At 44.0% G+C, this 21134-nt stretch overlaps 1 protein-coding gene and 1 long non-coding RNA gene across 2 annotated transcripts in view; both read right to left on the bottom strand.

Annotated features, from left to right (window-relative positions):
- Nucleotides 1-21134, bottom strand: part of LOC115798423 (NLR family CARD domain-containing protein 3-like) — a 64729-nt gene that overhangs the window by 8332 nt on the left and 35263 nt on the right. Inside the window, exons 6-7 of the mRNA XM_030755276.1 lie at nt 2487-2712; nt 578-2354 (exon numbers count right to left, since the gene is read on the bottom strand). Coding sequence (XP_030611136.1) covers nt 578-2354; nt 2487-2712 — 2003 coding nt within the window. The remainder of the gene's footprint in view (nt 1-577; nt 2355-2486; nt 2713-21134) is intronic.
- Nucleotides 16055-16484, bottom strand: LOC115796916 (uncharacterized). The gene is made up of 3 exons (XR_004021361.1): nt 16452-16484; nt 16233-16273; nt 16055-16127 (listed from the first exon to the last, which is right to left on the bottom strand). It is a non-coding gene; the product is annotated as an uncharacterized LOC115796916 (long non-coding RNA).

The following is a 21134-nucleotide window of genomic DNA, read 5'->3' as shown; positions in this document are numbered from 1 at the left end:
ATTTATTTTTTTCTGACTTTCGCAAGCGAACAAACAGACCTGACCAATCAGAGCGCTGCATTTAGTAACACGTGAGCTCATAGCTCAAAATTTACTGAATATACAGTGATGTGGGAACAGTAAACTCATACTATTTTACCTCAGACACACAGCTACACGCTGTTCTGAGTCAGTCAGCTATCTGAAATTATTCTCTGCCTCATTACACATGTGATCCCAACCATGCCAACAACAACTGCCCACTGCCATCCTGAAGTGTGCGCGAAAGTGGCCTTGATGCAGCTTCAACTCCGGGATCAAACCATAAAACTCTCCATGCTGCCACTTTCTTATGAGTTGGATGAACGCAGAATCTCTGTTTCTTCCTTCTCTTGTTTAGAAACATCACAACCTCATTACATCATCGTTTGATGTGGACTTCATTTTTTTTACAGTGCATTTTATGAGAGTGATTTATTCGCAAAAATGCAACACGTCCGGTGTGTATGTAGTTTACACGACAAGTTTACATCCGACAGATTCGGAATTTCGTGTCTTTTTATGCAACGCATACGGTGTGAAAAGGAACTTAACTTACAGAGCTTTTTTTGACTGTTTGACCACTGGCAGCAGCCTCAGCAGAGCCTCCTCTGAAGCAGAGTATTTCTTCAGGTCAAACACATCCAGATCTTCTTCTGATGACAGTAAGATGAAGACCAGAGCTGACCACTGAGCAGGAGACAGTTTATCTGTGGAGAGACGTCCTGAACTCAGGGACTGTTGGATCTCCTCCACTAGAGAACGATCATTCAGTTCATTCAGACAGTGGAACAGGTTGATGCTTTTCTCTGCAGACAGATTCTCATTGAGCTTCTTCTTGATGTACTGGACTGTTTCCTGATTGGTCTGTGAGCTACTTCCTGTCTGTGTCAGCAGACCTTGTAAGAAACTCTGATTGGTCTGCAGTGAAAGACCCAGGAGGAAGCGGAGGAACAAGTCCAGGTGTCCATTTGGACTCTGTAAGGCCTTGTTCACAGCACTCTGGTAGAGGTGTTGCTCTGTCTGGGAGGTTGTTTGTTGTTCTTCCAACAGATTGACTGAAGATCTGATGAAGGTCAGATGGACATGAAGAGCAGCCAGAAACTCCTGAACACTCAGATGGATGAAGCAGAACACCTTGTCCTGGTACAGCCCTCTCTCCTCTATAAAGATCTGTGTGAACACTCCTGAGTACACTGAGGCTGCTCTGATATCGATGCCACACTCTGTCAGGTCTGATTCATAGAAGATCAGGTTTCCTTTCTGCAGCTGATCAAAAGCCAGTTTTCCCAGAGACTCAATCATCTTCCTGCTCTCTGGACTCCAGTGTGGATCTGTCTCAGCTCCTCCATCATACTTGACCTTCTTCACTTTGGCCTGAACCACCAGGAAGTGGATGTACATCTCAGTCAGGGTCTTGGGCAGCTCTCCTCCCTCTCTGGTTTTCAGCACATCCTCCAGAACTGTAGCAGTGATCCAGCAGAAGACTGGGATGTGGCACATGATGTGGAGGCTTCGTGATGTCTTGATGTGGGAGATGATCCTGCTGGCCTGCTCCTCATCTCTGAATCTCTTCCTGAAGTACTCCTCCTTCTGTGGGTCAGTGAACCCTCTGACCTCTGTCACCATGTCAACACACTGAGCAGGGATCTGATTGGCTGCTGCAGGTCGTGTGGTTATCCAGAGGCGAGCAGAGGGAAGCAGGTTCCCCCTGATGAGGTTTGTCAGCAGCACATCCACTGAGGTGGACTCTGTAACATCAGCCAGGATCTCAGTGTTGTGGAAGTCCAGAGGAAGTCGACACTCATCCAGACCATCAAAGATGAACACAACCTGGAAGTGTTCAAAGCTGCAGATTCCTGCTTCTTTGGTTTCAGTAAAGAAGTGATGAACAAGTTCCACCAAGCTGAACTTTTTCTCTTTCAGCACATTCAGCTCTCTGAAAGTGAATGGAAACATGAACTGGATGTCCTGGTTGGCTTTGTCTTCAGCCCAGTCCAGAGTGAACTTCTGTGTTAAGACTGTTTTCCCAATGCCAGCCACTCCCTTTGTCAGCACTGTTCTGATTGGTTCATCTCTTCCAGGTGAGCCTTTAAAGATGTCTTCTTGTCTGATTGTTGTTTCTGGTCTGTCTGGTTTCCTGGATGCTGTTTCAATCTGTCTGACCTCATGTTCATCATTGACCTCTGCAGCCCCTCCCTCTGTGATGTAGAGCTCTGTGTAGATCTGATTCAGAAGGGTTGGGTTTCCTGCTTTAGCGATCCCCTCAAACACACACTGGAACTTCTTCTTCAGAGCAGATTTAAGTTCTTGTCGACAGAGTGGAGCAATGTATTCTGAAAATGCAATAATGAGCTATTAAAATTAATTATTTATATTAAGTAGGCCAACATGTTGTTCCATCTCTTGAGACATTAGTAAATATTTTATTTTTGCAGCAGCTTAAATCTTCAGAGAAATCCTCTTACTGCTCTGCAGACGGTCAGCCAGCTCCTCCTGCTTCATTCTCCTCAGGAAGTGCAGTGTGATCTTCACAAAAGCCTCTCTGCTTCTCTTCTGCTCTTCATCCTCACTCTCCAAGGCCGTGTCACCCTCCCCATGACTCTCTAAGCATTCTGGGTAATCTGGACTCAGAACCTTCTGGATCTTTTTCAGCTCATTCTTCACAAAAGTGATGATGTTGTCCTCCAGCAGCTGGAACTATATGAACGACCCAATTAGACTGAATCATAGAGCCAATCAGATCCATGTTGGACACAATGATAATCCACTGATCTACAGAAATGCTTCATAAAATGGAGTGAAAAGATGATTGCAAACAGAATATATGCAAACATAGTTGTTGTACATGTACAAACCATAAATATGGAGTCCAGCTGTGTTTGATGCTGCTGGGCAGACTGACCACTGGGAACCTCTGAGCTCTCCTGATCCACTCTGTGAAGGAATCATCAAGAATTAGCATCACATTATATTTCTTTGTTTATAGAGCACTTTTCTAAACAGCAGCTCCAAACTGCTTTTGCCATATGAATTATTTCAGTCACATCAACATCATGGTTCATTTTTAGGACTAACTTAGTTACTACACTCCTGGTGTTTAACACAATGGAAAAATACCAGTTTCATTTCTGTATTTCAATATTTCAGTATTAAATTTGAGCAAAATGAAGCAAATGCAAGGTGATCAAACCCTCCATCCATCAAGAGCCTATCTCAGGTGTTATGGGCGAGAGGCAGGGTACACCCTGTACAGGTCACCAGACTGTTGAAGGGCCAACACAGAGGGACAGACAACCATTCAGATCCACACCTATGAGCAATTTAGAATCACCAATTAACCTAACCTCAGTAAGTGCATGTCTGTGGACTGCAGGAAGAAACCGGAAAAGCTGGAGAAAACACACACAGACTCCAAGTGGAAGAAAACCAAAGACCTTAGGCAGCAGTGCTCACCACCAAGCTGCCCTTCTGTGAAAAAAATGAAAGCTCTTATTTCCATGATGTGTGAAAGTCAACTGAAACCGATTTAATAATTCCTTATTTTACACTGTTCTGCACATTACTTTGTTCTCTGTCATCTGGAAATTTATTTAAGTTTTAGATGGAAATTTTGTTGTTCATTTTCACAAAAGATAAAACAATATAAACCTTCACAAAGACAAACCTCTCCCCAGGACATCGAGCAGAGAAGAAGTGTCATCAAAGCAGAAAAAAGTATTTGTGCTCCTCCTACCAGCAACACCCGAGTGTTTGCAGCAAAGCTCAAAGGAGCCCCCTGCTGGAGCAGCTGCAGTCCTACAGACACTCAGCCTCTTCACTACACAAACACCTCCTACAACATCCATTCTTTACACTCTGACTGCTGTGTTTGTGGAACAAACTCCAACACACACCGCTTCACATATGAACACAGAAATGTGTGTGAAAAAGAGCTGAGCTGACATTAAACATGATGGAGAATTTATTCAGAAACACTGAGTTAGGAACAACATTTAGACACACATTACCTCTCTGCAGGAGGAGGAACACCTGATTTAAAGTTAGCACCAAGATCCTTTGACCAGTCGCTCTTTAAGGACACACAGCTGGGTGCAGGTTCAGGTTCAGGTTCAGGTTCAGGTTGGTTCCTGTGATTAATGATGCAGCAGTGATGTGAGTGCTGAGCTGTGACATGGAGAAGAGTCATGGACAGTTAGAGATGGTCATCTCACCTCTGAGCTTTGGTCTGGATCTCATGTTCCCCACACAGAGTGGTTTTAGAGGGAGGGACTCCCTCCTCTCTGTCCTCACACTGATCCATGCTGCTGAATTCACATCAGCTCACACACACTTTCTACCTTCACCTGCAGAGGAAACACACATCAGCCCAGCACACACACTGATTCACTTTGACACTGTGATGTGTACTTAAAGTACTGAAAGTAGATCCTGTTACACTCAGTAACATGTAAGCTGTACTTTGAATCTGTACAGGCTGAAGTAACTGTAGCTGTGAAAAAGTGTCGAGCAGAAAAAAGAGAAACAACCTGCAAATATTCAAATATAGTAGCAGAACTTTAAGAGAACAAAGAAGTAAAGTACTGCAGTAAATGTACTTGGATCTGCTGGGAGGTCCAAGTATCTTAGCGAGACGTCTTTTTAGTACATACAATCTTGATTCTGGTTTCTTGGCTCATGGATTTTTTAACAGAGTGCGAGTCAACAGCATTTGATCAGATTTGCTTTTGTCCTCCACTGGTTCCCCTCAGGGTTGTGTCCTTTCTCCACTTTTATTTGTTCTCTACACAAATGAGTGTCAGAGCCGCTATAAGAACAGATATATAATTAAATATGCAGATGACTCAGTGATTATTTCTCTGCTCCATGATGCAGATCCTGACCATGGTCCGGTTGTAGACGATTTTGTAACATGGTGTGGGAATTCCTTTCTGGACATAAATGCATCAAAAACAAAAGAAATGATCAAAGACTTTCGTCGTAAAACCTCATCCGTACCTGCTGTTCATATTCATGGCCAGGAAATAGAGGTAGTGGAGAAACACAAATATTTGGGCACTATACTGGACAACAAACTGTCATTTGATGCAAATACAGATGCCATTTGTGTAAAAGCTCATCAGCGTATGTATTTGCATCGGAAACTTAGGGGTTTTAACGTGGATAACATTTTTATGAAAATGTTTTATTGTTTTATTGAGTCTGTTTTAACTTTTTCTTTAATCTGTTGGTTCGGTTCTCTGAGCCTCAAGAACAAAAGAAGTTTAGAGAACGTTGTGAAACTGTGTAGCAAGGTGGCAAATGTAAGTCTCAGTGATCATACCCTCCTGTACAGGGTTCGAGCCACCCAAAAGGCAGAAAGGATTCGGGGTGATAGTACTCACCCCCTGTCCTCAAAGTATCACTTATTGCCTTCAGGAAGGAGGAACTTTCTGCCACAGTGCAGAACAAACAGATTTAAATTCTCTTTTATTCCTAATACTGTTAACTTTCTGAACTCTTTTAGATGATTGTGTCCCTGGTTGCATGTTTGATTGTTTTTATAGATTTATTTATTCTTGCTGTTGGCTGCAAAACAAATTGCCCCTTGGGGATAATAAAGTATTTGAATTGAATTGAATTGAATTGAATTGTACTTTAACTGTGGATTTGTGTTGGTGTTAAATCTGTGCTGGATGTAAAAATCCATGTGAAACTCAGTCATCACTGAGGTGGATTTAATGGCAGAGCCAATAAAGACAAACTGGATGGTCAAAGGAAAGCATCAGATTATCTGTGGCTGTGACATTCAGCCTCTAACAGCTGATCAATAATAATGTGTCAGCGCTGCAGCAAAGGGAAAGAATGGCAGAGAGAGAAGAGGACAGATGGAGGAGAGCACAGAGAGGTGGAGGAGGAGGAGCTGATGAAGATGACGCTGAGGAGAGGCAGATGAGTTTATGATGTGTTCACAAAGTCATTCAGCATTTGAGCACATGCTCAGTTCCAGCTGACCTGTGTCTGTAAACTCATCTCAGTGGTTACACAAAGTTAGAAAGCAGCAGCAGCTCAAACTGATGGATTGTGGGCTTTTCAGGAGCCGCTGCTGACAAAGCAGCAAATAAACATCATCAATATTTCATCTTTAAAAGGACATTTCTTTCTGTCTGTGACACAACACTAAAGAACAACACAGGTGTCTGCACTGATGCCTGTTCATAATTTCCCCAAAGTTAATAAACTGTTTGGTAAATGTTCTTGTTGCTGTTATTATTCTTCACACATCCTGTTATTGATCTGAGCACATTCAGCTCTACAACTACAGGATCAATGATCTGCACTCAGATGGAGGGATGTGAGTCCATCAGTGCTGAACTGTCACACACCTGCACCTGGATTCATTGTGAGCAGATTTTAGCTCAACACTGTTTCATGTTCATTACATCAGACACGAGCGAGTAAATGTACTCAGTTACTTTCAGCACTGAGTTACAAACACATGAAACTAAAAGTCTCAATAATGCCCAAAAGTAAAGATTCAAATTTCAACTTAAAATGAAAACCTGTTTTAATTTGACAGCAAAGAAACACTTCCTGTTGGAGTCACTGGAGGACTGAGTACATCCACACAAACACTCTTTATGTGTGTGTGTGTGTGTGTGGTTAATATAAATGTGTCTGCCTCCACCCTCTCTGCTGCTGCCTCTGTGAGGCCCTCAGAGAAGCTCAGACTCTGCTGTGTGTTCATGTTTGCTGACGCTGGTCAACATTTCAACCTGCAGTAACTCCACGTTTCTATTCAGCTTCACCACAATCATGAAAACTGGAGCCACAAACACACAAAAACATATTTATTTGTGAGTCTAATTAAGCTAATTTTTAGATTGTATAAATCATCCAGGACAAAGTGCCCGCTGTGATCTCTGTCACAGAAACACGGGTACGAGACCATCGTTACACTCTAGTTGCATCCGTTCATTTTCTTCTGCTGATGCAGTTTAGTGGAGCTGGAGCCTCTCTGCTACACCCTGGACCAGTCTGCCGCAGACACACAACCACCCACAGCAACACCCAGACTCTTATTGTTACAGATATTATTAACCAGCCGGTCTCTCCTCTCCGCCTCCTCCACCCACTGATGGAGGAAAAGCTGCCTTCAGTCATCAGTGAGTGGATCCACAGTAACAACGACTCTGAGCTCAGCTGCTGACCATCAACTAACTCTAAGCTGATTCACGGACTCTGATCTCACACACACACACACACACACACACACACACACACACACACACACACACACACACACACACACACACACACACACACATTAAATGACGGAGGACCGTTTAACGATCGGCCTCCTCCGTCCCTGCTCCCACTTCCAGTTGTGAGTCCCTTACCGTGAACTATGGAGCAGCAGATTTGTGGTGTTTCTAAGCTGCACACAGCTGATGTTAGCCAGGAAAAGCTCACAGACTGCTTCATTACCTTCACACGGAGACGATCAGCTGCAGCTCCAAGTTCCAGAAAGTGAAGTGAAACCTTCAAAAATGAAACAGAGTTGTTGGGAGGAGCAAAAATCAGGAAGTGATCAGTTTGCAGTGTTTGTTGGAGGCTTTACAGAAACTGAAGTTTTGCCTCCAGCTTTCAAATCAGAGTGAGTTCATTCAAAGTTTCCCTGCAGATTCAAGAATACACTGTAGTGGAGTTTGAGCTGCTTTAAGCTGAGCTGTGTCCTTCTGTGTCAGTCTGTATATTAAAGAAGTGTGTGCAGCCCAGCACACACACACACACACACACACACACACACACACACACACACACACACACACACACACAAGTGTGTTTTGCTATCTTTGTGGGGAATTTCCATTGACTTCCATTCATTTCTACAGCCTAAACCTTACCTTTACCCTTTTCCTAACCCTAACCATCACATACCTAACCCTAACCCTAACCTAAACTCAATTCATACCTTAGCCCTAACTCTGACCCCTGACCCAAAAACAGGGTTTCCCCTTGTGGGGACAAGGTTCCAGTCCCCACAAGGAGCAATTGGTCCCCACAACGTAGTATATGTCAGGAAAATTGTCCCCACAAGGTATTATAAACATATGCACACACACACACACACACACACACACACACACACACACACACACACACACACACACACACACACACACACACACTGACTCACTGTGACTGGAAGCTTCAGTCCATCAATGTTCAGTCGGTTCAACACGTCTGAACAACATCTTGAAGCCTTTGAGCTGATCCAGGATTCAAAGAGGATCAGCAGAGTTCAGAGCTTCACATTAATGATTCCTGCTGAGTTTGCAGAGAACTGCACACACATTAATGCTGCTGATAGGAAGCTTCTTCCATCCAGGAACTTTGTGTCTCTGGAAGTTCAGGATTAATGTGGCTGCTCTATGAAGGAGGAACTCCTGGATTCAAACAGCATCTTGTGCATTTTGTCACTTGTGGAAGTGTTTGAGTCACATGATCTCTCAGCTTCAACCATAACTGCTGTGTGTGACCAATGCTTGATGCCTCTGCTGATGGATGCAGTCAAACATGGACTTTATATGAGCTGAGCTGAGCTTTTATTGTCATTTCACATTTATACAAGTTCATATTGAAAGGAAACAATGTTTGTGCAGGGACCAGGGCTGCTACAGAGACTAGAAAAAGCATTTCCTGAAGAAAATGCACTGTGAATGTTGCAAGCTGAAAGATTGTAGCTGAAATGCTAAGAAATGCTTCAAAGAGCTGAAACTTTATTTGCTGAATGAGCTTCAACAGCTGAACTGCTGAACAGCTGAATAGCTGAAAGGCTTGGCTTTATTTTAAAGCCTAAATGGTGTCTCTAGAAGAGAAACAAGAGGAAGAAGAAGAAGAAGAAGAAGAAGAAGAAGAAGAAGAAGAAGAAGAAGAAGAAGAAGTTTCTCCACAAAGTGCACAGGTGGGCCTATGCCTTAAGACGCAGTTCTTCGTAATTCAAGAGTATTCTGTCCTCGCACAAGCGTTCTGGACCATGCTAGACAGATAGCTGACAAAAAAGACTTCAGGCGTTGATAACGTTTTCATCTTTTATGTAAAACTGAAAAAATAAATATAAAAAAGATATGCATCAACATTTTGCAAACTTTACATGCATATTTTGCCTTTTAAATAAACACACGAATTAAAGAAAGAATGTGTCAACCTTGTCGACCCATTTCTGCTCACACAATTGGCTACAGACGTCTGTTAGCAATCAAAGTATCTCTTATTAGCATTAGCTTGCATGTATAGTTGTTAAGGCAGCTAGAAACACATTTAGCTAATTTATGGCTAACACAGAAACATTATGAACAGCAACATAACAGCTCGGTTATTTCTCATCAAAACAACGTTCAGATACAATAACATTTAGTTAACTTACGGACAAAGATACTCCAAGGCTTAAAAACGCTGAAAACACTGTCTCTCTGCCATGCTGTGAGAGTCCATGCTTGACTGACTGACTTTCTGACACAAAAACGAAACCTAACTCAAATCCGGCCACAAGGGGGCAGTAAATCAACAGAATACAGGCTTTTCTATATAAACATTTCTCAGCATCACAATACACTCCCCGTCTGGTATATTAATAAATATACTGAGGGAATTAATTATTGCAGATTTAAGGAATGTAAGGCTTATTGGGGAGCACACTGTGTTTATCTTAAGAAGTTGGAGAGGTGCAGCAAGGAGTAGAGTAGAGGAGGAGTAGAGTGGGGGTCGCATAACTGAGCGAGCAGAGCTGGCCTGAGAGGTAAACATATATCCTTATATGGGTTTTATGGCCCCGAACCATAAAGAACGGGGGCGCGCACAGACAGTCAGATTGCAGGGCGCTTAGGGGAGACCACAGCATGAATGCGGTAAGGGAAGATTAATCTGCAATCTCCAAGCATGCTTGTGTCAAAATCTGCATTATTTTGACCTTATGTAATATGTGTGGTGATTAATAAATTGTTAAAAATGAAACTGAAAGTCCGATCTCTGCTCTTTCATCACGAACCCGGGAGGGGGAAAGATGGTGTAAGATTAATTTCCCCAACAATACCACTCTTTTTTTTTTTTTTTTTAACATTAGTTTCAGCTTCAGACAAAAGTACTATTACATCAGTAACAGGCCTAAGATATGTTTTAATGGTACCTTGTTTTACGATTTTAACCTCAACTTTTCTCACTCTGTTGTCCTCACTGGGAATGGCCTTCACTACAATCCCAATTGGCCACTCATTGCGTTTTACTTGACTGTCTTTCAATAGAATAATATCACCCTGTTTGACGTTTCGCTTCTCTCCCTTCCACTTTTGCCTTGTTTGCAGTGTAGCAAGATACTCTTGCCGCCATCTTTTCCAAAAGTGATCCGCTAGACCTTGCACTTGCCGCCACTGGGCTTTGTAAAGGTCCTTGAGTTCAAAGTCTCCAGGAGGTGTTGGGACAGCACCAGCCTTCTGCGTTAAAAGCATTGCAGGAGAGAGAACCTCAGGCGCTTCAGGATTGTTTGAAACAGGAACTAAAGGCCTGGCGTTCATTATGGCCATGACCTCTGCCATAAGGGTGACCAAAACCTCATGTGTGAGGCGGGTGGTTGAGGTTTGCAGCAACAAGCCATCAAGGATGCGTCGAACGAGCCCAATCATCCTCTCCCACACTCCTCCCATGTGAGATGAATGTGGGGCGTTGAATGTCCAGGTGCAGCTTTGGTCCCTTAGATAGGCTTTGATCTCCGGGCCTTGAGTGTTGATTTGCAACTCTTTACAGGCTCCAATGAAGTTTGTTCCTTGGTCTGACCGTAAGTGTTTGACAGGTCCTCTGATCGACAGGAAACGGCGTAAGGCATTTATAAAACTCGAAGTTGACATTGCCTCTATGACCTCTATATGGACGGCCCTGGTGCTCAGACAGGTAAACATTACAGCCCACCTTTTACAATCAATGTTATTTGCCCTTGTGCGATGGGACTTGACATTCCAGGGCCCAAAAACATCCAGGCCTACATGAGTAAAGGGCGGGTCAACTGCAAGCCTGTCGGAGGGCAAGCTAGCCATTTTCTGCCCTTCTAGGCGACCTCTAAGTCTCCTACATGTGACACATTTGTGGAGTGTGCTGGAAATTAGTCTCTTGCCACCAACAATCCATAGTCCTGCTGAGCGCAGAGCACCTTCAGTGAACTGCCTGCCTTGGTGAGCTACTTGGCTGTGGTAATGTCTAACTAAGAGAACAGCTACATGATGATCACCTGGAATTATCAAGGGGTGTTTCTCCACGTCTGCAAGATCTGCTGCCTGTAAGCGTCCTCCAACCTTTAACAACCCACCATCAATAAAGGGGTCGAGCTTTCCAAGAGGACTGCGTGGAAGGATGTCTTTTCCTCTTTTAAGGCTTTCAATCTCTTCTTTGTAAGTCTCAGTTTGAACACACTGGATGATTGCTGTCTTTGCTTGTGAGATTTCTGTAGCATTTACAAGATTGCAACTGTGCCAACCTTTACAGGTGCTTGAAGCTTTAGAGAATGACTTAGTAATGTGAATGAGTGATGTGATTGCTCTCACCAGAGACTTCCAGCTTGAGAAACGCGCAAACCTGTGAGATCCAAGCTCCTTTTCCTCTGTTTTTGTCGCTAAGCAAATCACTTGAGGACGAATTTCAACATCCATTGAGGGCTGCACAAGGTCAAAAGTCTCTTTGCTCTGTTCTGGATCTCTTGGCTCAGTGTCAGATAGTGTGAGAAACTGAGGCCCAGAGAGCCAGGTGGTCTGTTGCAGTTGAGCTGCCAATACAGCTCTAGTCCCATGATCCGCAGGGTTCTGGTCAGTAGTGACATAATGCCACTGGTTTGGTTTGGTAGACCTGTGAATCTGAGCAACTCTGTTAGCCACATACACGTAGAATCTCCGGGTGACATTGTGTATGTAGCCTAGAACTATTCGGCTGTCTGTATAAGAGTTTACTGCATGAAACTCAATGTCACTTTCATCTATGATCACTTGGGCCAACTCCACTGCTAATACAGCTGCACATAATTCCAAGCGTGGGATAGTGTGCGCGGATGAGGGTGCTAGCTTGGATTTGCCCATGATAAATCCAACATAACATTGGCTACCAGTGTCAATGACCCTGAGGTATGCTGCAGCTGCTATTGCTATTGTTGAAGCATCTGAGAAGATGCATAGTTCCCTTCTCTGAGCATGTGATGATGAAACTGGAACAAATGGTCTGTGGATTTGGAGCTCCTCAAGAGCGGTAAGTGAATCAGTCAACCTTAACCACTCTGCCTCCCGGTCTACCGGTAAAGGTTCATCCCAGTCCTGCTGTCCAAATGTTAACTCTCTGTACAATGCCTTTCCCTGGATCGTAACCGGAGCAGCAAATCCAAGGGGATCATAAAGGCTGTTGACAACAGAGAGTATTCCTCTGCGGGTAAAGGGCTTATTGTCTTTAGCAACGCGAAATGTGAAACAGTCATTTTCCAGGTTCCAGCTAACCCCAAGGCTTCGCTGAAGAGGTAGAGGGTCAACATCCAAATCCAAATCTTTGAGATCTGCTGCTCTTTCTTCTGGGGGAAATGCATTCATCACATGAGTGACATTCGAGGCTATTTTGTGGAGCCTTATATTTGACTCTGCCATCATGTTTCTTGCTCGTGTTAAGAGTTCAATGGCTTCACCTTCACTGCGCACAGAGGCCAGTCCATCATCCACATAGAAGTTGCGCAAGACAAACTGTTTTGTGTTGGAGCCATACTCTTCTTCTCCAAGTTCAGCTGCCCATCTTAGACCATAGATTGCAATAGCCGGGGAAGGACTGTTTCCAAAAACCGGCATCTTCATGCGAAACTCCATGATTTCCTTGCTACGGTCATTATCTTGGAACCACAGAAACCGGAGATAATTTCTGTGGCTTTCTTTGACTCTGAAGCAGTAAAACATCTGCTCAACATCTACGGTGACTGCAACTTGTTCCTGCCTAAAGCGCAATAGAACCCCGAGCAGTGTGTTGTTTAAGTCAGGCCCACTAAGTAGAACGTCATTTAGGGAAATACCCTTGAATGAGGCACTTGAGTCAAACACAACTCGTATTTTGCCTGGTTTCTGGGGGTGGTACACTCCAAATGTGGGTAGGTACCAGCATTCTTCCCCTGGTTTGAGTGGTGGTGCCTCTTCTGCCTGGTCATTATCAAAGATTTTCTGCATGAATTCAGTGAATTGCTCTTTCATGTCTTTTCTTTTCTCTAGCGTCCGTAACTGAACAGTGAGACGCTTCAAGGCCTGTTCTCTGTTGTTGGGAAGTAGAGGACGTGGTGTACGGAATGGTAGTGGCGCCACCCAGTGATTGTCATTATCCATGTAAACCTCTCTGTCCATAATTTCAAGAAAGATCTTGTCCTCAATAGACAAGGCTGTTTTGTCATCATCAGGGTTTCTTTGGAAAACATTAAGCCCCAGGTTGTCTGTTACCTTGGGTGGAGCTGTTTGTATGATGTCCGATGCATGATCTATAGATTGCTGGATGGGAGCACTAAACTTCTCTTTTACATGGATTGCACTTGGACATGGCTCAAGAAAGGAAGTGCGCCCATTGTTTAGCACATTTGTTTTGTAGACATTGACCTTTGTTCGTTTGTGTGCCCCTCCAAGGCACACCTCGCCTACAATGACCCACCCCAAATCTAACCGCTGGGCATATGGTGTGTTGTATGGACCATTGTACTGTTCACGTACTTTGTGCACACTCAGCACATCTCTCCCCAATAAGAGAAGGATGGGCGTTTCTGGCTCAATCGGTGGTATTTCACCTGCAACAGGAGCTAGGTGAGGGAAATGCTGCACAATGTCAGGCGTAGGAATTTCTGAGCGATCATCTGGCATAGTGTTGCATTCCAAAAGAGGTGGGAGTGCTACATGAGTCTTTCCATCTAACGACGACACAACAAAATTGTGAGCTTTCCTTCCTGTTGCCTCCTTTATTCCTGCACAGGTTCTTAGAGTATAAGTGGAGGACACTGCATTAATGCCAAAGAGATCAAAGAAGGCTGACTTGGCAAGAGATCGGTTGCTTTGGTCATCTAAGACAACATACATTTTTTGTGCTTTATCAGGACAGTTAACAGGGTACACGTTCACTAAAGAGATTTTTGAACATGACCTGAGTCCATGAGCTGTGTCACAGATTTCTGTACATTTTGAAGTGACTTCCAGAGATGGGCTATTTTCTTGCTCCCCGCCATGCTCTTGCCTTGTCGCTTCAACGTCTGTAACCCAAGGAGCTGGGCCAGGATGTAAAGCAGTAAGGTGCTTGTCGCTATTGCACTCTTTGCACTTCACGGCAACTTTACAGTCTTTGGCCAAGTGCTTAGTGGATGCGCAACAACGAAAACAGATAGCGTTTTCTCTTAGATAAGCTTTTCTCTCATCTAAGTGTCTGACTCTAAACCCCCGACACTTTGCTAAGGGGTGTGGCTTACTGTGAATAGGGCACCGCTCAGCTGGCTCCTCTAATTTCTTTTCCGACACACTATTGTTGACCGCAGGTGCAATTGCAACTTCAGTTTTTCTCACTGACACTGTTTTGTAATTGTTGTGTCTTAATGGTTTCTCTGGCTTTACATGGGTTGCAGTACTGCATGTAGAGAACGCAAAACTTGGATCATTACGGGTTTTTGCTTGACCATATATGAAGCTTACAAAGTAGCTGAAGGGTGGAAAGGGAACATTATGTTCTTCCTTGTACTTAGAGCCCTGTGTAATCCAGCGCTCTTGTAAGCCATAGGGAAGCTTTTCCACAATCGGGTTAACCCCCCTTGCCGTGTCAAGATAGGCTAAACCTGGTAACTTTCCACCTGATTTAGCTGACTGAACCTCCATTAAAATATCTCCCAGTTCTCTAAGACGCTGGTTGTCTTTGTTAGATATTTTTGGAAAAGTCTCTAGTTTTAGCAGAAGTGCATTCTCTATGATCTCAGGAGAGCCATATGTATCATCTAGCCTTTGCCACACCATAGCGACACCTGATGTTGGATTGTGGACATGCACTGACCTGATACGCATGGCTTGTGGAGATGAGTTTGGACCGAGCCACTTTATCAGCAGGTCAAGTTCTTCACGTGCTGTTAAGTTGAGCTCTCCAGTAATGTCTTGGAAAGATGTTTTCCAGGCCCAGTAATTTTCTGGACGGTCATCAAATTTCAGCAGTCCAGAGCTTACCATCTCCCTTCTAACAAGATATTTGGTGATATCCATTGTTTGTGCTAGTTCACATGGGTAATCTCTCACACTGGATGTGTGAGATATTGGGGCAGGAACCCTAGGTGGGTAGCCTCTGTTTTGTGTCCCAGGCATTCCTTCGTCATCGATGTGGAGCTTAGCTAAATGGGAGTCCTGGTCATGAGTTGGATACCACTGAATCGGATCGGGGCATGCTCGTTGTGCACTCATGGGTATGGCAGGTGACTCCTGTGAGACCGGAGCTTGCTGCTGAGCGTTTGGTGTCATGTAGTGGGCCTGCACATACTCGTTTGTGCGTTGAGTGCGATCCTCAGGATATATCTGGGTCATTTCTTCCAGTGGAGTAGACTCTATTGCTGCTGCAGCTTCATAAACTGCTGCTTCTGCTGCGGCTGCTTTAGCGCTCCTGTTTACTTTTAGGACATACAGATTTGCTTCCAACTCTGCTTTGCGCTGTTCTGCTTCAGCTAAAATTTTTCGATTTTCAGCTTCAATGCGGGCCTTTTCTTTCATCATCTCCGCTTCTTGTGCTGCATACCTGGCTTCTACCAGGGCCGCCTCTGCTTTAGCTTTTGCCTTGGTAGCTGCTGCACTGGCTGAGGACCTACTTGATCTCCCAGATGACTTGGACCCTGCAATTTGTGACACGACTTCAAAATCTCCGGTTTGGTCTGCTTGCCTTTGTTGGTCCATGATGTTCTTGTCTTGGCTGCAGTGTGTGGTCGACAGTGAATCTGGTTCTAGCCCGCTGTGTAACTGTCCTTTTACTATTCTGTCCTCGCACCAGCGTTCTGGACCATGCTAGACAGATAGCTGACAAAAAAGACTTCAGGCGTTGATAACGTTTTCATCTTTTATGTAAAACTGAAAAAATAAATATAAAAAAGATATGCATCAACATTTTGCAAACTTTACATGCATATTTTGCCTTTTAAATAAACACACGAATTAAAGAAAGAATGTGTCAACCTTGTCGACCCATTTCTGCTCACACAATCGGCTACAGACGTCTGTTAGCAATCAAAGTATCTCTTATTAGCATTAGCTTGCATGTATAGTTGTTAAGGCAGCTAGAAACACATTTAGCTAATTTATGGCTAACACAGAAACATTATGAACAGCAACATAACAGCTCGGTTATTTCTCATCAAAACAACGTTCAGATACAATAACATTTAGTTAACTTACGGACAAAGATACTCCAAGGCTTAAAAACGCTGAAAACACTGTCTCTCTGCCATGCTGTGAGAGTCCATGCTTGACTGACTGACTTTCTGACACAAAAACGAAACCTAACTCAAATCCGGCCACAAGGGGGTAGTAAATCAACAGAATACAGGCTTTTCTATATAAACATTTCTCAGCATCACAATACAAAGAGAATATCGTTTGTGTGTGATTAGGAACTAACGGAGCGTAGCGGTGATTTTTACGCGTGGGGTGTGAATGAAGCACGCTTTCGTTAAACTGTGGGTGACGTTCAGATAAGCTGGGTACTTCATCTGGGCTGGGATCAAACTGCTGACTGTCAGGGTGGAGGTGACGTGGGAAAGCACATGACGGAGACTCAGAGATAAGCAAAATATAATCAAAGTGAACTTTAAGCTGCAGTTTGAGTGAAAGGTTTCGAGTGTGTGCAGCCATAGACATACACACTTAGACCGCCGCCATATTGGATGTGGCAAAATCGGCAAACATAACATGACAGAGATGCTGTGCTCTGGTGCTGCGTGGCGTTGTTGTAACCATTTTACAGTCAAAACGGGATCACATGGTTTTACCTTTCACAGGTAAGACTGAAGAATTGATTTGATCATATTTGGCCATTCTAGCATTTTGAAAACAGGATTTTCAGACGCTGCAGTGACACTATGGAGTCCTGCGGTGCACCTCCAAACAATGAAGTCAATCTACATTGGGCCGAACTAACTACTCTGATACAAATACAGACTGATTAAGGTCAAATCAGACCTGTTTGCTGCTGAGTATTTTTGCATTTGTGCTTCTTGGCCCTTGTTTTTGTGTAGTAGTAATAATAGGAGCATTTAATTTATGAAGCACTTTACAAAAATTGGATACAGCGCTTTTTTTGTTGTTGTTTTACCTTTTAACCATAATTTTTTATTGTATGAAATAACATATGGATTTATAATTTTAGTATACAGTTTTACTGTTTAAAGAAAATGAAGTAGATCAATTTGTATTGCAGTTTCTTATTTTAATTTGTAAACTTTGTTCCTTTTTTTCCTTAAAGATCGTCATTAATACTTAAATTGATAAAAATCGGTGAATATAAAAGTGCCTTTTTAAATTCATAAACCTGCAGATGTTATATCTACATGTCAGGATCTGGTTATTGTAGACGTTTATCATCGCAGTAACAGTGTTACAAAGATCAGTAGCTTTAAAGACTCATAAAAACATTAGAAATACAAATATGCTGTACCCTATAACATACGTGGATTTAACATTTTTAATTATCAGAGGGAGTTAAGGAAGTATTTTGTGCCTGGCAGTTTCCCAGTGTTTATTAGTGCATATTTGAATGTGTGAATGAAAAGCACTAACTAAATAACTTTGTAGAAAGGCACTTTATGAAGTTCAGTCCATTCACTTGGATTAGTTTATATCACAGATCTGCCACATCCAATATGGTGGACGCGCTGGCGTGTCACAGCAACAGGCCGCCTGCTCAGTGCGGCTGCTTATCTATGTCTTTGGGTGCAAAGAGATGTTTTAGCAGAGCGGCTCTGAGGCGTGTGACCAGGCCTTACCAGCAGGCTGATTTTCCATGATTTTTTTTCTCTCCAGTGCAGTGGAACTAGGAATGTGCAAATTTTCACCCTCTAATTTCAGTGACAGCTCTGGCTTCCAGCAGCTGTGTGTTTCCCGTAGGTTGTGAAGCTGCTTGAGTTTAAATACCTGGGGTCAGCCATCCAAATCAACTGACAGTGAAGAAGACAGTGGGTGGAGACGAGTGTCAGGGGTGATTTGTGACAGGATGGCAGCAAGAGTGAAAGGGAACGTTTGCAAGATGGCAGTGAGACCTGCTATGATGGATGGTTTGGAGACGGTGGCGCTGACATAAGACATGAGGACAACTTGGAGGTGGCAAAGCTCAAGATGTTCGGATCTTCACTGGGGGATGGACAGGATTAGAAAGGAGTCCATCAGAGGGACAGGTCTGCTCATAAAGGCGAGGCTGAGATGGTTTGGACATGTGCAGAGGAGAGATGGTGGCTCTACTGGACAAAGGATGGAGCTGCCAGGCAGGAGGAAAAGAGGAAGACCTCTGAAGGTTCATGGATGGGGTGGAGGAGATGAACATTTGGCGCTCCCCGTGGCACCAGCGCGGCTCTGTGGGCTGGTATCATGGAGAGCGCAATTGGTGCTCTCCGTGGTACCAGCGCAGTTCTGTGGGCTGAGCATTTGGCGCTGTCCGTGGTACCGGCGCGGTTGTGTGGGCTGAGCATTTGGCGCTGTCCGTGGAACCGGCGCGGCTCTGTGGGCTGAGCATTTGGCGCTCCCCGTGGTACCGGTGAGGCTCTGTTGGCTGAACATTTGGTGCTGTCCGTGGTACCGGCGCAGTTCTGTGGGCTGAGCATTTGGCGCTCTCCGTGGTACCTCCGTGGTACCAGCGCGGCTCTGTGGGCTGAGCATTTGGCACTCTCCGTGGTACCAGCGCGGCTCTGTGCGCTGAGCATTTGGCGCTCTCCGTGGTACCTCCGCGGTACCAGCTCGGTTCTGTGGGCTGAGCATTTGGCGCTGTCCGTGGTACCTCCGTGGTACCAGCGCGGTTCTGTGAAAGGCTTGGCTTTATTTTAAAGCCTAAATGGTGTCTCTAGCTGAAATGCCAGGAAATGCTCCAAAGAGCTTAAATCTGGCTGAAAGAGTTTAAGCTGGTGAATGAATGCTCAATGGAAAATTTTTGAAGTTTGGAGTAAAGTGGGACTTGAACATGCTCTGTCTGCTTCTTGTGCATTGATGGCCCCCTTTTCTACCACTGAGCCAACAATAGTGTCACACAAGCAGTGAGGTTTGCAAGCCTACATATTGGAGAGCTCTGCCAAGCTAAATGCTTGTAAATGCGCCAATTGAAAACACCTGCCAGGTGCACTGCTTACCTGCTGAGATGCATGCACTCTGCCAAATTTGCCTCGGTGCACCTGTCAAATAACTGCTTCTAAGTCAAAAACCGTAGCTTCTATCAAAGTCATTTTTGAACTGTGAGCGTCACAAGGACCTGCTCTAAACAGTGGTGTAATTTTTATTTACTGGGTTCAAAAGTGTGGCCGTGGGAGCAGTTTAAAAAAGGTGCTCATTTCTGCTTTGGAGAAAATCAGCTCTCTGAAATTACTATGGAGGTTAATGAAGGAGTTGGAAGGTACTCCCTCTGTTTGAATGCTTACAGTTTAAAAAGTGTACATTTGACAGGGTTTGGAGACACATTGAAAGTAGAGAAGCAGCTCTACATTTTGAGCATAAAATGATGGCTGTAGCGTGAAGAGTGTGGACACAGTGGCAGTTTAAAAATAAATTTTCCACCTGAAGGTTTTGAAGTCACCCACTCTACTAATCAGGCTCCCACTCTAGCAAACGCAATACACAACCATTATAAACTCTGAAACGGCTGAAAAACCTCCTTCAACTTAAACGCTCACTGTGCTTAAACCGTAAAAGATTTTGAAACACCAAGTAATAGCTGAATAGCTGAACGGCTTGGCTTCATTTTAAAGCTTAAATGGTTTTTCTAGCTGAAAGTATGCTGAAGTTATTAGCTTTTAAAGCCTGAAAGGATTTGAAAAGGATTTGAAACTTCCCCATTCATTTTGAATGGCAAAAAGGAAGATTATAAAAAGTTCAATATCTTAAAAAGTATAAAGATTACAAAAAAGAAAAGTAAAAGCATACATCTCCAGAACAGGCTGAACGTTTTGATACCAGAACGGTGTCTGTAGGCCAAACGCTGCTTGAGTTTTTAGCGACCGAAGGTTTTTGGAGTACAAGAACAATACTGTGAATGCTTTGCAGCATTCACAGTAAATATCAGCATGAAGTCAGGCAGCTCTGTACAGACAACAGCGCCGCCTACGCCTCATCCTGAATATCCAATGGGATCATTTCATTAGCATCACAGACACAGAACTAAAGCTAGAGAGAAATGCTCTTTGCTGCTGAGGGCACGTTTGTCGTACGGACCACAGAGCAGCAAAAGGACTCTTGTGCTGCGAGCTGGCTCACGGTTCCCGTCAAGTAGGTGGACCCGAGCTCCGCTTCAAGGACACCGAGATTCAGCTCAGAAGGAAAATGTTTCCATCCTAAATAAAATGAGGCTGTTTCACAAACTGGATCCATGACTGAAACAATATTAGTGGAACTTTTCATCTGCACACTTTGATGCACTTCTGTGAACACACAGAGAGACAACAATGAAACAGGAGCCACACAGCACTGCAACAACACTGACCCTCGATGTCTTTATTCCTGACGTCCTGCAGAAGTGGCTGTTTTCTCCTGAAGGCTCTGAGCTGCTCGACACACAGATGAAGCTGCTCTGTCTTCATGTGGAGATCCAGCAGGGAGCCCTGACCTCTGACCCTTTACAAACCAATGGATGCTGTTAATGATGCGTTCAGGTGAGCGTGTTCAACACAGACTTTATGAGCATCCGCTCTGAGCCGGTCCTGAACATCATGAACCCACTGGTGTGTCTGTGTGTGATCCAGTCACAGCTCTGACTGAAGGATTTTAAAGCTCTCCTTCACTGTTTCCACATTCTCACAGAACATGTGAAAATCTGACGTTCACTAAACCAAAAGTCTAAATTTGGTTCTTCATGCAGGTGTGTGCAGAGTGTTTGTGTGTGTGTGC

Source organism: Archocentrus centrarchus, chromosome 2, assembly GCF_007364275.1.
Source record: "Archocentrus centrarchus isolate MPI-CPG fArcCen1 chromosome 2, fArcCen1, whole genome shotgun sequence".
Taxonomy (NCBI): Eukaryota; Metazoa; Chordata; class Actinopteri; order Cichliformes; family Cichlidae; genus Archocentrus; species Archocentrus centrarchus.
This window is presented reverse-complemented; position numbering and strand designations above follow the sequence as displayed.